Source organism: Dama dama, chromosome 30 (assembly GCF_033118175.1).
Source record: "Dama dama isolate Ldn47 chromosome 30, ASM3311817v1, whole genome shotgun sequence".
Classification (NCBI taxonomy): domain Eukaryota; kingdom Metazoa; phylum Chordata; class Mammalia; order Artiodactyla; family Cervidae; genus Dama; species Dama dama.
Window position 1 is genome coordinate 24,148,260 of NC_083710.1, and position 15,406 is coordinate 24,163,665.

Here is a 15,406-nt window from a genome sequence, read left to right on the forward strand (position 1 = left end):
TGCGTGTGTGTGTGTGTGTGTGTGTGTTAGTCACTCAGTCGTGTCTGACTCTTTGTGACCCCATGGACTGTAGCCTGCTAGGCTCCCCTGTCCATGGGATTCTCCAGGCAAGAATACTGGAGTGGGTTGCCATGCCCTCCTCCAGGGAATCTTCCCAACCCAGGGATCGAACCTGGGTCTCCCGCATTGCAGACAGACTCTTTGCCATCTGAGCCACCAGGGAAGATTTAGTCCATAGCTGAGAGCAGTGCAGTTCCAACATTAGGGACATAGTGTCAAGTGCTAACAGAGAGCAGTTTCTTAGGACCTGCCAGACTGTGGTCAAGGTGGGGAGGGAGGGAGGCAGTGGAAACTGACGGGAGGGGCACGTGAGGACCAGATCTCATGGGCCATGTGTTCCAAGCTTAGGACCTTAGACTTTACCCTGAGGACAGTAGGAATCTGGAGCCTGTTTGGAACATCACCACTGGTCCCCCTTCCAAGAAGGTTATTCACCCAGTTGTGTCAGACTCTTCAACACCCCATGGATTGCAGCACACCAGGCCTCCCTGGTGTCCCTCACCATCTCCCGAGTTTGCCAAGTTCACGTCCTTTGCATCCAACCATCTCATCTTCTGACGCCCTCTTCTTCTCCTGCCCTCAGTCTTTCCCAGCATCAGGGTCTTCACATCAGGTGGCCAAAGGAGTGGAGCTTCAGCTTCAGCATCAGTCCTTCCAATGATTATTCAGGGTTTATTTCCTTTAGGATTGACTGGTTTGATCTCCTTGCTGTCCAAGACAGCAAGGGTTCCAAGAAAGTACTTAACTAATTTTTTAATGAATAAATGAAATTGCATAGAGATGTTTGTTTCAGCACATTAAAAAAAGAAAGTTTTCATACTTGGACCTACAATGAATTATATTCTCATTCACAGGACATAGTGACAGTCATCCACGTGCCCCTCCAATCTCTCTTTTATTTGATATTTCTTGCCTTCTCATTCCTTATCCCATTCTTTTCCCGTTTAAAGGCACCCATTTCTTATGTGTTTGATATATAGCCTTAAATGTGCATGTATCCTTCTAAAAGATATGTTGTTTTATGTGTTTTTAATTTACCAATTTTTTTTCTGCTCTAAATCTTTCCCTCCTTTTTTTCCCCTCTTGATATAAAGCATCCACGTTGCCATGTGTACATTAGTTCACTATGTATACCTCTAGTTCATTGCTTGGCTCAGTGGGTAAAGAATCCGCTTGCAGTGCAGGAGACTCAGGTTTTGTCCCTGGGTCAGGAAGATCTCCTGGAGGAGGGCATAGCAACCCACTCCAGTATCCTTGCCTGGAGAATCCCATGGATAGAGGAGCCTGGGGGACTATAGTCTATGGGGTCGCACGACTGAAGTGACTGAGCACACACTCCCACTGCATAGTCCATATATAGTATACATTATAGCATTGTTTAGAGTAACAGTTTGAAATAACCTAAATATTGCAGGTTAAGAAATGGGTGAGTAACCATGGTACGTTAGCAGTGTGAAATAGCCTGTCTCCAATGACGGTTCTGGATGCCATGGGAAAAGTGTTTATGGCAATGTTAAGGGAGAAAAGCAGACAAAATAGTCTTTGCACTGTGAAAACAACCACATAAAAACACATATTCAAACAGTCAACGGCTGGAAGGGATCAGAGAAAGATGAAAATAGCTCTAGAGCAATACCCCTCTGCTGCCTGCCCCAGAGCTGGCCTCTGGGTACCCCTCCTCTACCAGAAAGGCTTCCTCTCTGACAGGTGTGTCCTGCAAGTCACCTTCAGTTGCATTTGTCTGCCCTGATGGGAAATAGGATTGAAACAGAGAATCTTTTCGGAAGGCTACATGATCTAGTGCTGCAGCATTTAACTATCTTCAAGATTAAACAAGAAACGTTAAGTGCCTTAAGAGTTATGCATATTACACTTTCATTTGTGCAAAATAAGAGTAAGACACAGGAACTTGTTTGTGAATGGGAAAATTCTGGAAGAACAGATACGAGACGGTTAACACTAATTAGCCCTGGGGAGGGGGGTTGGGGATCTAGGGTAGCAGGGTGTCAAACTTATTCTTAAGTATGAGACACACACTTGGTGCCTTTTCTAAAACCGTGTACGATTAAAATTTTATTTTTGAGAAGTTTAAATACGTAAACATCATGACTCTGACTTTGTAAACATCGCTTTTTAAAAGTCTTGACTTTTAACTCGTTACAGATCAACGTCTTCCAAAACAACAAATGTACATTTGGGGCCTCAAACTGTGCCCCTCTTTGGAGTAATGAGGACTAAATCCAACTTGAGGTCTGCTTTGCATGCATTTTGTCATGAATCACAGAGCACACCAGATTCTGGCATTAATTCCAACGCAGAATGCAAGCGCTATCCAGAAACGTTGACGAGGAACAGCGGCGTGAGGATTCGGGTGTGACGGTTCTTGTCCTCAGGATGGATTTGCACCAGGCTTTGCCTCCTGCCAGGTGTGCGCGCGTCCGCCAGCCTTCTGGGGCGGCGAGCGTCAAGCCTCCGGGCGCCCCACGGCCCAGGGACCCGGCCTCGCTGCGATTTCCCCGAGGCCGCGCCCCCGCCGCGCGCGCGGAAGACCGCAGGGAGCGCGGACCCGGAGCCCCGGGGCCCAGGCGACCCCGCCCCCGGGCCGCGTCACGGGGCGCCGCGGGTGAGCAACTACCATTGGCCGAGCCGCGGAGGGGGGAGAGGCCGCGACCCTTCCCCGCCGGCGGGCGACGAGCCAGGGGGCCGGCAGCCTGGGCCCGGCGCTCAATTTAAACTCTGAAATTCGGGCCGCTGGCGGACTCCGGAAACGAAACGACGTTCGCCCGGCAGACCGCGCGCCCCGGTCCCCGCCGCATCCCCGGAATCGACGCTTCTCCCGCCATTTGCCACCCGCCTCTCGCCGAGCCCGCGCTCCGAGGGCTGAGGCCCGCGGCCGCCGGGAGCGGACGAGCGGCATGGCGCGCGGCGCGGACGGCGGGGACGGCGCTCGCGTCTGGCAGCACGTGTTCCTGCTCCCAGGTAACCACGCCGGCCCCGGGGAGGCGGCGCGCGCGCGCGCGGCCCGACCTCCTGCCCTGGGCGGCCCGGCCCGAGAGCGCGCTGGGCGGGTTCTCGGCGACGGGGCGCGCCCCCTCTGGCCCGCGGTCCCCCGCGCGCGCACCCTGACTGTTCCGACTCAACGCCGAGCCTAGGGGCCGCCGACCCCGGCCCTGCGCGCCCCGCGGCCGCGCGTGGGAGACCCGAGTGTGACCCGGAACACGTGGCTCCTCATCTTGGTCACAGTGCCCTCGGTTGCGCTTTTTTTTTTTTTTTAAACCTGAGCCGGAAGCGCAGAAGCAGACCGAGTGGATTTTCCTGGTTCGGGTTCTTTGTGGATCGGGTGGCCTGGCGGCGCAGGCTTGAGGAGGGCGGCGCGGTTTCAGGACCTGGGGGCCAGCGGCGAGGCCTGGGGCTGTCTGCTCTTGGGGTGTAATTTGGTATCTTCTAGTCGACAGTTGGCTTAGCGTATGAGCCCTACTGGATCGGAACCTAGAATCTAGTAGGTCCGCATTGACCTGAAGGCTCTGCTGCCTTAACACTTTCCCTGCGCTGGGACATGCCTTAATTTGTGAGGCTGCATGGTGGCGGGGGTTAGGACAAGGGTGAGTCGAAGAGATTCAGGCAGGTAGCTAAGGGCTGCAGCCAGCCTTGTCAGCTTCCCCAGGATGGTGACCACATCCAGGCCTGCAGGGGCTAGGGATGATGGACATCAATTGCCACCTATGATGGCATGAAGGGGCAGAATAAATGGAGTTTGGGACCAGGGAGTGCAAGCTAGAAAGTTTTGGCCTTTTGATAGGAGGATACATTGATTTGATGGCATAATTGAATATAGGAAAATCCATTGTTCTCTGTATCTAATTTTGGGATGTAGCTCAGCAAATGCAGTATTTTTTGCAGTAAATGATACTCTGATGTCAGATGTAGTTGCCCAGTAGTTTAGATTTTTATGTGTGCTTAGTTGCTCAGTCGTGTCTGACTCACTGATCCCTTGGACTATAGCCGGCTGGGCTCCTCTGTCCATGGGGTTTTTCAGGCAAGAATACTAGAGTGGTAGTCATTTCCTTCTCCAGGGGATCTTCCTGACCCAGGGATGAAACGTGACTCTCTTGTGTCTCCTACATTGGAGGCTGATTCTTTACCCTCTGAGCCATCAGGGAAGATTTTTATGATTGATATTGAAAATTATTACAGGATAGTCTGTCAAGGATATTTTGTATGTGTTTAACTTTTCTTCTCTTTGTAAAGAAGTATAACATACATATTGTTGTCCCTTTATAAAGAAATATAAATATTGTTGTTATTTAATCACTTAGTCATGGCTGGTCCGACTATTTGTGACCCCATGAACTGTAGCCAGGCTCCTCTGTCCATGGGATTTCCCAGGCGAGAATGCTGGAGTGGGTTGCCATTTCTTCCTCCAGGGGATCTTCTGGATCCAGACCCAGATCATACCTGCCTCTCCTGCACTGGCAGGCAGATTCTTCACTGCTGAGCCACCTGGGAAGCCCATATACATACAGTAAAGTGTAGAAGTTTTAAGTGTGCAAGTCAATGAACTTTTCACATGTATACACCACTGTCACCATTCCACACGTCAAGACCTTGAACTTATCCTGTGAGCTCCTCTTGCCTGTTCTAGATGGCCTCAGTAACCTCTATGCTGAACTCTGTCACCAGATATTTGTTCTGACTGTTTGGTCAAGCATGTGATTCTTTATCCCTTGCATCTTTCACTCAGCGTTACATCTGGGAGGCTCATCTGTAGTCTGTAACTGTGGTCAGGTTTGTTGGTTCATTTGCATTTTCCTTGCTGTGTCTTATTTTATTGTGTGCGTAGTCATACTATTTTTTTCCACTACTGAAGATGGATATTTGGATTATTTTTTCCTGGTTGTAACTATTACGAGTTACACTTCTAAAAACACTTTTATGAGGCTTTAAGTAGCTGGACGTGGTCATTTCTCTGTGGTGCAAACCCAGGAGTGGAATTGCTGGCCCTGGATATTGTGTTTAGCTTTGGTAGACACTGCTCAACAGTTTTCCAAAGTGGTTGTACCGATTTATTCCCCCAGCTGTGTGAGAGTTCCCGTTGCTCCACATCCTCACTGGAGATGTTTGTAGTTTGTGTAAGGCAAATTAATGAAGGGCTACCTGATACATGCTTTACAGTAGAAAATTTCTCTTCTCACTGTTACTATGTTATCTCAATGAGATTTTAATGGTGGGAACGCTAATCATTAAGAGTGCATAAAAATAATTCAGATACACATAATGGCTGAGAATAATTTGAGTTTCTTGTTCTATTTAATCAGTATTGAAATTTTCATTCTTAAAGTATGTTTGTATCCTCATAGTATTAAACACAAAATCTTTAAGGTAATTATATATCGATTGCATCCCTGAAATTCGTAGGTTCAATATGTCTTCTTTTGGACCACAAGAAGAATTTCAGTCCAGTTCCTGTTCAAAGCTGGGATGTACTGTGACCTTCGAACTCATTGGAGGAGGCTGAGCCAGCTGTTAAGAAACTGTTGAACAGTGTGGTCAGGCAGGCTGGCTCTGTAACACTTGGAACTTGAGCTTCTAGTGCCTGTAATTCTTCTAACTGGCCTTTACTGCCACCTGCAGGCTCTGGGAGTTACAGGTGCCGGTGGTTTGATAGTTATGTCTGTGCAACTGTACTTCTCAAACTTGGGGGCCTCAGTCACCTGGGGAACTGAGCCCCGGAGAGTCTGTAACTCAGTAGGTCTGGGGACAGAACACGCATTTCTAACAAGTTACCCAGTGATGCCGATGCTGCTGGTCAGAGGTTCCACTAAGAACCACTGCCGCAGGCCAGCCCTAGGGAGCTGGATTGGGAGATAGAAACAGCCAGCCTCAGGTTTAGCTGTCTTTATCTTTATGGTGGGTCAGAATTTCCACAGTCATGGGAGTATGTGTAAGTACAGCGTATGAGGCCCATCTTCACAGACTTGTTTTTTTTCCCAGTAGATGGAAAGTCCGCCCCAGTAAGTTATGCATTTGAGCGGAGGAGAACCATACCCTACCACTGTCGGTTTTTGGTCGCTAAGTCATGTTCGACTCTTTGTGACCCCACGGACTGTAGCCTGCCAGGCTCCTCTGTCCATAGGGTTTTCCAGGCAAGAATACTGGAGCGGGTTGCCTTTCCCTTCTCCAGGGGATTTTCCTGACCCAGGGATCAAACCCATGGCTCCTACCGCATCTCCTGCATTGCAGGTGGATTCTTTACCACCGAGTCAGCAGGGAAGCCCATACCCTGCCATCCGGCTGTATTATATCTTAAAGGATACAGTAAGAGACATATTAAAAAGTACTAGTTAGGTCTCTCTGCTGCTAGTATTCAGTTTGTCTGAGAAGTCCAATATCCCAGAAAAACAAGAGCTGAAACTTGGAAGGGATACTTGCGAGGTAGTCAGACGTGGGGCCTTGATTTTTTATAGGCCAGTGGAGACAGAACGGCCTCCTGTTTCAGCAAGGTAAGCATTTCTTGCAGTTTGGGTTGGTCTTCAACATTTCTCCCACACTGCCTGGAACACTGGCTGGTTTGCACTTTTAGTTGCTATAAGAGACTGTGAATATCTCTAATTTTTGGAATAAGGTAGTAGTTTCCATCTCTCTTTGCTGCCCTAAAAGTAAATGTTTTAAGTTATATTTTTAATATTTTTCTCTACTCCAAGTTTTGTATGCTTGTCGGTCCTAATAAGTTGGAGTGGATGCCAGCAGGACGGATTCACGGAATGCAGGAGGGAGGACTGGGTGGACTGCTCCTATGGCTGAACTCTGTTATTTAGCCATCCCCAAGGAAACATGAAAGGGTTGGGAAAACCTAATGTTACATGAGGGAAAAAGAAAGGACAAAAAATGATCTCAGGGTCCACTTACGCTGAAATCATGCCTTAGTCAGCCACTGCCTGATTGGAGAGTCTCTAGGTCAAACTAGGGCTTCCCTGGTAGTTCAGATGGTGAAGAATCTGCCTATAATGCTGGAGACCTGGGTTTGATCTTTGGGCCAGGAAAATCCCCTGGAGAAGGGAATGGCAACCCACTCCAGTATTCTTACCTGGAAAATCCTATGGACAGAGGAGCCTAGCAGGCTACAGTCCATGAGGTTATAAAGAGTCAGACATGACTGAGCGACTAACACTTTCACTTTCAGGTCAGACTGGACTTTAGATCACATCTTCAGTTGGAGACAAATTTTGCAATAAAGTTATTTCCCTTTACTTTATGAAAGTACACATTTTAAAGTATTTTAGGTATTTGGTATTTCCCCCCCACAGATCGCATTAGCAATGCCAGCTTTTGGAGGGTAGAGGACAGAGTGCTGTCTGGGAGATTATTCCAGGCCTGCCTTAGACATTCCAAGTACAGAAACAACCCTTATGTGTGAGGTGCCATGTTAATCACACATAGTAATATCAGATTTGTCTCTCCAGAAGAAACACAAAAATAGATTTGTATGACTGCAAGCTTTAGAGCTATATTCTAATTAATGGATTAAAAAAATTAAAAGGAAAAATGAATTTCCTATTTAATAATGGAGAAAATTTATATTAATATTACGTTTGATTGGGACTCATAGCTTTTTTTAAATAGGCCCACAAGAAACACCTCTTGTTTGAAAAGTAGAAGTTTAATGTGGCAAAGAAAGAATTACTATAGACCCAAATGACTTTTCAATGACCCTAAAAAAAATAAAACTTTTTTCCTCTTTTTACCTAAAGGCATATGGTTAGCCTCAGAAGAATGTAAGCAGGTTATTTTGTTCTTTGTCAACACAGTTTGCTTGTATGTATGTCTGTGCTTAGAATTACACCTTGTGGGCTGAGAGTTTCTCTACTTCCAGAAGAGCTTGATCACCTGGGGGAAACCTGCGTTAAGTTGGCCAGAGACAACTGGTTCATGTGCTGACTTTCGACAACTCCGAATCATTCAGCTCAGCTTCCTGGAAGATGTGTCATTTACTGAATAGTAAGGCCGATGGCCATGAGGAAGTCTCTGAGTTTTCCAGCAGAGTGTGTTTAACATTTTCCACACAAATCCTCAATCTGGCTTTGTCTTTATGAAACGTTTTTGGAGGGAACCCGGCTGACCTTTCTCAGATGACCGCTCACTGGACACGCTCCCCTTGCACTCTGAGCACGTTCTGGAGTGAATGGACTCAATCAGTTGCCAGTCAGTATAATCCGGCGGTTTCCAGAGCTTGATCCGGTCCTGCTAGCAATTGTTCCAAAAGGCCTGGGATGTTTGTAAGTCAGGACTCAAGACTCCCACATATTTATCCTCCAGGGTAGAAAAGAATTCATAAAAGGAAAGTAAGACATGCTCATGATTTTTTTTTTTTTTTCACTTGAATAGCAGAATAGGGACTGCTTGGTTTCCCCCCATGCTCTGAGTGTTAACCATGATGTTTTAAGAAACAAACAGCTCATCAACGTTCTTGAAAGCCTGGCTATAATAAATACACACCTAAAAGTAGACATATACTATTTATGAGCTCTGTGTCCTTGGAAAAACTGCTCGTTGTAAAGCCTCCATTTCCTGATCTCTGCAGTGGGGAGAATAGTACTGGTCTCACGGGGTGGTTGTCTGTTGGTTTGAATTAAATGTCAGCTCCCTCTTGCACCCCAAGCTTTTAATCCCCAGACCGAGGATAGAGGAGGCATGCAGTCAGTGAACGTTCTTGGAAAGAACAAATGTCTTTCATTCTGTTTCTCCCCACGGCCTTTGTCTTTGCTCATACTGTCCTTTTTCTTCCCTTTCCACTTTCATCCAAATTCTACCCTTTCTTCAAGGCTTGGTTCACCTGTGTTTTCCCTGAAGCTAAGCTATCTGTATGTATCACAAAATGAATTCCAGTATTCTTTTTTCTATCTCTGTCTTGATTTCACTGTTTACTCTTACTATCTCTTTACTGGATTCCTCTGTGAAATACTTAGCACTGTTTTGGAGTTACACAGCTTCTGTTTCTTTGAGTGCCCGGGATTTGTGCCTGCCTGGACCCCTGCGCACTCTTTTTCACATTCGTTGCTTGGCAAAGAAATGTTTAAGAAATCTCTCTTTAACCCAGTGCAAGTGTCACCTCCTCCAGGAAGCCTTCCTGGGCCTCTCCCACTATTAGTGTGCAACTTAATAGTACTTCTCCCACCACCTACACATTTCATCGTGGTTATGCAGTTCATTATCATTTATATATGAGTGTGTGTTGGATGCCCAGTGCGTGCCTGTAGCTGGGGAGGATCCAGGCACTTTCTCCCCAGTGGCCCCGTTAGTTCCTCAGCTGTAGGCTCGCCTCTGAAGGCACACAGGCCACCAGACCCTTCCAGCCTTTTTGTTCTGAGGTCCTTTATATGTACTTTTAAAATACCTTTAAAGGAAGGGCCTTTCTGTTCTAGGTGTGACTGTTTGCTGAAGTGGAGTGAGCCCTCTGGTGACAGGATCTGACCCGCTCTGAGCCCATTTTCTACCTCCTGAGCCTGTGAGGATCCGGCCCCTGAGGCTCTCCAGCCAGAGTGATCCCCCTGTGAGGGCTGAGGTCCTCGCAGATTTTGACAGGGCTCTCTGCCGTCTCCAGCTGCTCACTTAACCTTGGTTTTGACCATTTAACTCTTCAGTTAACACATTGTTCTCCAGTGTTTTTTTTCAATAACATTTTTTAAGTTAGGACGGTACATAGCCAGTGTAGAAATTTTAGTAATGTATAAAAATATACAGAAAAAAAGGGATGTGTCCATCATCCAGCCACTCAAAAATAACAATTTTAAGAATATTTTTTCAAACCTTTTTGTGTTGTTGGTGTCATAGAATAAATCCCAGTAGTAGTAATTTTTTTTCCCTCATTTTTCTATTCCTGCTTTTATTTCTCTGTTAACTCTTATTTGCTAGAACAGTGACTGATACACTCAGGGACATTGAGGTTACACAAGAGTACTGTGTGGCTCTGTGTACTATACTTCTACATAGAATTAGAGAAAGCTGGTTAGACTGATTTAATGCAGAGCTGTGTGTGTGTGTTCTGCGTCACTTCAGTCGTGTCCGACTCTGCGACCCTGTGGACTGTAGCCCCCCAGGCTCCTCTATCCATGGGATTCTCCAGGAAAGAATACTGGAGTGGGTTGCCATTCTCTTCTCCACAGCATCTTCTAGGGGGCCAAAATTTTTTTCTCCTTGTTTTGAGAAAGGTGGAGACTCAGTGACATGAATAAACTGAGAAAGAGAATCTGTAGGTCCTACTTTGAGCATTGAAGAGGCTTATGATGAGTTTATTTATACTGTAAGAAATCAACCAAAGAAGAAATGTCGCTTCGCTGGGTAGGCAATACATATTAGGGATGGATTATCTTTATGAGTGGACAAAGACAGAAAATTCAGTCAGATGCCAGAAAGGTGAAGATAAATTCATAGTCCCATAGTGAACATACAGCCAGGCTAGGATGTTTTGGAAGCCGTTTGAGCTTGAATTTTTGAAGACAAGTGTGGTTTCCTGCAAATGACCCTGGTGTGTTTGCCATAGTAGGATGCTTGTTTGAATGGACCATGGGTCTACCTTAGTCTGGAAATTACTCTTTGTTTAGTGTGGGACCAATGCAGCCTGATGGTGTGTTAGAAAACCTGACTTGCGCGTCTTCAGGACTTCCTTAGTAGGGCCACATGTGCTTGGCAAGGGCCGGCTGTGTGGGGCAGGGTGGTGGGGTGGTGGAGAGCTCCAAGACCTCGGGAATAGGGCGTCCCAGCACCAGGAGGTCCAGGGTGTCTGCCTCTCTCAGCATTCACTTCGTCTTTTTAAACCAACTTCCTCCAGTCCGTATAAAACAGGCTGTACACACCCTGCACCCAAACCTCAAACCTCCCAGTGTCTACTGGGAGAAGCTGCCCCCTTCTCTTAGTTGTCTGTCTTCAAGACGACCTCCTGACCCTGTGACTGCTTGTAACCCAGCCTCCACCCCCCATGAGTTGTAATTGAGGAGCTGTGAGCTCCACAAGCAGCGCAGATGGGAGAGGAGGACCACAGGGGGTGCTGAGGGTGTTCCCCTTTGTCCGGAAGAAGGAAAAAGTGCAGGGCGGATGGCCCAAGGGCCAGCCCCTGCCTTCACTCAGCAGTGAGACCCAGCTCCAGCCAGGAGCCTCAGCCGCATGTGCCCGGCCTGCCCTGGTCATCGACGGTCTTTGAATGGCGTAGAGACGCGGCAGTACCCGCATGCCCGGTCACTTTCGTCGTGTCCGACTCTCCTTGCTTTCCCAAGGTTTATATCATTTTTAGGAAACCCATCTCCTAGGCCTGTATCTTCCATCTCTTACACCATTGTAATGCACACTGGTATATGTTATTGTATTTGACCCTCACAGCAACCATGGGAAGTAGTCCACAGAGGTTTTCCCTATTTTAAAAACTTCAAGAAGTCAAATAATCCACCCAGCACTCAACAGGAGTTAAGGGGCAGAGACCGCCAGCTCTCCCAAGTCCTCCAGGCCCCCCGCCCTGTGTGCAAGGCCGCTCTGCCTGCCGCTGATGGGCCTCGCCTCTATGGGGGCGGTGGGAGGGCCAGGCCGAGTGCCCTCCGTTGTCAGTGTGATGGCCGGGAGCCAGACTCAGCTCCTCTCCATGAGCCAGCGCTGTGGCTGGACATCCCAGTCAGGTCTGTCCTTTCTACCTCTCCAGGATTCTCCTGCGTCCCACGTGATTCAAGGCCTCGGTTCCATCTCTTCGTGGTGCTGACCTCTGTGGCTTTGAGTGGCTCCAAACCTGGAGTTCTGCATCGGTGTCTTGAGTGCACAAGCCATTCCTGGAAATATGGCCACTGATAGGTCAGCCTTAAAAGAAAGGAGATTTTATCCCCTATGGTCTTGGCACAGGAGGTCTTGGCACTTTTCTATTTTCTTCAAAACTTCAAAATGAAAAGATATTCTTAGAGGAACCCATTACTGGGAAATTGTTTCCCTAGTCCATGCCGCTCCAACTTTTCTTGGTTTGCCTCCTGTAGTGTTTGAGCAAGCTGAGCGCTTCAAAGCCAGGAAAATGACCCAGATCTCTTTCATAGTAGTGCTGACATCTTGGGAAGGGAAGGCGTATAGTTGTTACTGAAATTAGCATTCCTGGAAGCGGGCAAGTAGCTTGAAAATTGTACTGATTTGTCTTGCATGCCTTGTACTGGTGTCCTAGCAAAGCCTTCCCGAGGAGATATCGCTGGCTATCAGGCAGAAGGAACCAGCGGCTCTGAGTGTATTCTGATGGCTGGAGTCTAAAGAAAATGAACTGGGACCTGTTCTAGAGTGCAGCATTACATGAGCATGAGAGTGATTATCTTTTTTTTTTTTTTTCCCCTGCTGGATCTTCTTAAGAAACCTGAATAGCCTTGATATGGTATCTAAAAATAAAATGAGTGGTGCTTTGATGTCTGTTCCTCCTTCTCCGTGTAACAGTGGGAGTGTGTTTCTCAGCGCTTATCTGCTATGTGCCAAAAATCAGACAGGGTCAGGAACAAATGCCTATGGCTTCCAAGTCCTGAAAACACTTGGCAAAAAGGGGGCCCTTCTCTTTTCCCCTGTTTCGTGTCTTTGAACGGTATGAAGAAACTTGTCTTAACCAAGAGAGGGATAAGAAAAAGCTGCCAGGTTTAAAAGCTAGTTGATAAATATCTGCAGATGAAAAATAATGTTCCATTTTGGCCTGTGTAATACTTTACAAGTAACCTTTCAAAATTACTGAATGGTTTTATTATAGATTAAATATTTAGAGAGGAACATAGTAATGTAACTGAAAAATACCTTGATTTAATACATTGAATTATTTAATATTTTGTATTTACTGTTATCTACTGAATTTGCTTTCAAATGTCAGTTACCTCTTATAAATATTGAACTTTGTTTTCTTGCTAATGAACATGTTTTGTCATGTACTGTTCTTTTCTTACCCTCTAAAATCACTATTTACACATATTCATTAAAAATTACTGAATGATTAAATCTGTGCATTGATTATGGGCTGTACACTAATATTTAAAATGTCATAGATGATTGGGGGCAGGGCTGTATACAGCTGTGCATAGGATATTGTAATAGGAAGATCAGTTTCTTTTTTTTGGTTGAACTTCACTTAACTGTTTTTATCACCAGGTGTTTCTTGCATCCCACAACAGATTTCTCTCATCCTTCTTTTATATATTTTTTGATCCTGTCTTTTTCTCTTTCTCCTTTTCCTTAGCTCCCCCTCCTTCCTCTTCCTTTTGCTTCACCCCTGGCATTATGGGGTACAGGCTGGCTTGGAGTGAGGGCAGCTGATTCAGCAAGAATACTCTGAGGAGGATAGGATAGGGATTTGAGGTGTTAGTGTCACAGGAGAGCAGTTATACCAAGATAATTATTGTCCTTCAGAGCTGCCATCTCTTTTCCTGTGTTAAGAAGGATGGGTCTTCAGATTAAGAGTTTCTCTAAAGCATCGTAGTTTAAAAATTTTGTTGCCTGATTTAAATATTGGATCTCTGTATAGCTGAATCGCTCTGTGACCTTGGACAGGTTGCTTAAGTTCAGTCAAATTTTTCATCTAAAAAATTGGAAGTTAAAATGGTACCTACCTCATGGAGGTATTATGTATATGTATATGTGCGTGCTTAGTCACTTCAGTCGTGTCTGAGTCTTTGTGACCCTATGGATTGTAGTTCTCCAGGCAAGAATACTGGAGTGGGTTGCCATGCCCTCCTCCAGGGGATCTTCCCGACCCAGGGATTGAACCCGCATCTCCTGCAGCTCCTGCATTGCGGGCAGATTCTTTACTGCTGAGCCGCCAGGAAAGCCCATGTTTATGTGTGTATATATATATAAAGGATGTTGTTTGGTATGAATTCTGCATACAAATGAGCTATGATTTGTTATTTTACATTCACTGTACACAGTTGTCTCTGTGTCACTGTATGTTTTCTTTAAAGTTCACATGTCAGGAAAGTAGCAATCAGAGTTCCATTTTTGTTGAGGTGTTTAGATCTGGATGGTAAACAGATGGAAGGTTTGCTGGTTGAGTTAATGGTGACCAGTGAGACATAAAATTGGATCTTTACAGAGAAGGCAGAGACCATAAAGAAACTATATGGAATTGGTTAGACATAAGAAACTCAAGTGGCAGGGCTTGAGATAATGGAGAGGTTTAAGATATTATTGAATCTGAAGTGGCACAAAAGACTCAGTACCTGCTTCTGATTTGTCTGAAGTTTTTCTGTTTTTGTGAGAACAGTTTCAGCCAGCATGGCTTATTATGTCATCTCTTATGTAAGAGAAAACAGTCAAAAAAAGAGTAAAGCTTACTCTTTAAAAAATATAATGTGAAGTCTTATTTTACTCAGCATAGTTTTAGAAGGTGTTTCACGTGAGTAAATATTCCATATAATTGAAGTTTGGCTCATTAAGTATAAAAAGCTTCTTTTATCATTTCTTACTGAGGAATTTTTCTAAAAATCAAACAACACATTCAAATAACATTTATCAAGCACATTGCATGTGCCAGAAACTGCTGGGTATTTAATATATGTTATCCTAGTTTTTGCACATAAAATGCTTTGCATTCTGGTTTCTTAAAAAGAATATGTTTTTGTTGTTTAGTTGCTAAGTTGTGTCCAACTCTCTTGCGACCCCGTGTACTGTAGTCCGCCAGGCTCCTCCGTCCGTGGAATTCTCCAGGCAAGAATACTGGAGTGGGTTGCCATTTCCTTCTCTAGGGGATCATCCCCACCCAGGGATTGAACCCGCATCTCCTGTGTCTCCTGCATTTGCAGGCAGATTCTTTACCACTGAGCCAGCAGCGAAGAATATACAGGTGTAATTTTATTGCGCTTTCTTTCTGTGCTTTGCACTTTTTTTTTTTAATTAACAGTTTGTGGCAGCTCTGCTTTGGGTAAGTCTGTTGGCACCATTTTTCCAACAGCATTTGTTCAGTTCATGTCTCTGTGTCACATTTGGTAATTCTTAGAGTATTTCAAATTTTTTCATTATTGTTGTATTTGTTAATGTTGATCAGTGATCTTTGATGTTACTATTGCAAAAAGATTATGACTGAAAGAGCAAACGATAGCTCTTTTAGCAATAAAATATTTTTAAATTATACTTTTTTTAGTCATAATGCTATTATGCACTTAATAGACATAACTTCTATGTGCACTGGGAAACCAAAAAATTTGTGTGACTCACTTAATTTCAATATTCACTTTATTACAGTGGTCTAGAACTGAACCCACAATATCTAAGATATGTCTGTACTGGTACTAATTTAGCCTCCTCTTGGAAAGCTCATTGTTAAGCCTCTTGGTCAGTTCTGTGCTTGGCTTCTTGACTTTTA

General features: G+C 45.4%; 1 protein-coding gene across 2 annotated transcripts in view; it reads left to right on the forward strand.

Moving 5' to 3' along the window:
- The first annotated feature begins 2,716 nt into the window (after positions 1 to 2,716).
- RNASEH2B (ribonuclease H2 subunit B) overlaps positions 2,717 to 15,406 on the forward strand; it is a 61,156-nt gene continuing 48,466 nt past the window's right edge. Inside the window, exon 1 of one of the 2 annotated variants that reach the window (XM_061133005.1) lies at positions 2,717 to 3,039. In XM_061133005.1, the coding sequence (XP_060988988.1) occupies positions 2,976 to 3,039 (64 nt within the window). In that variant the 5' untranslated portion in view covers positions 2,717 to 2,975. The remainder of the gene's footprint in view (positions 3,040 to 15,406) is intronic. The other variant, XM_061133004.1, reaches the window with a different exon arrangement.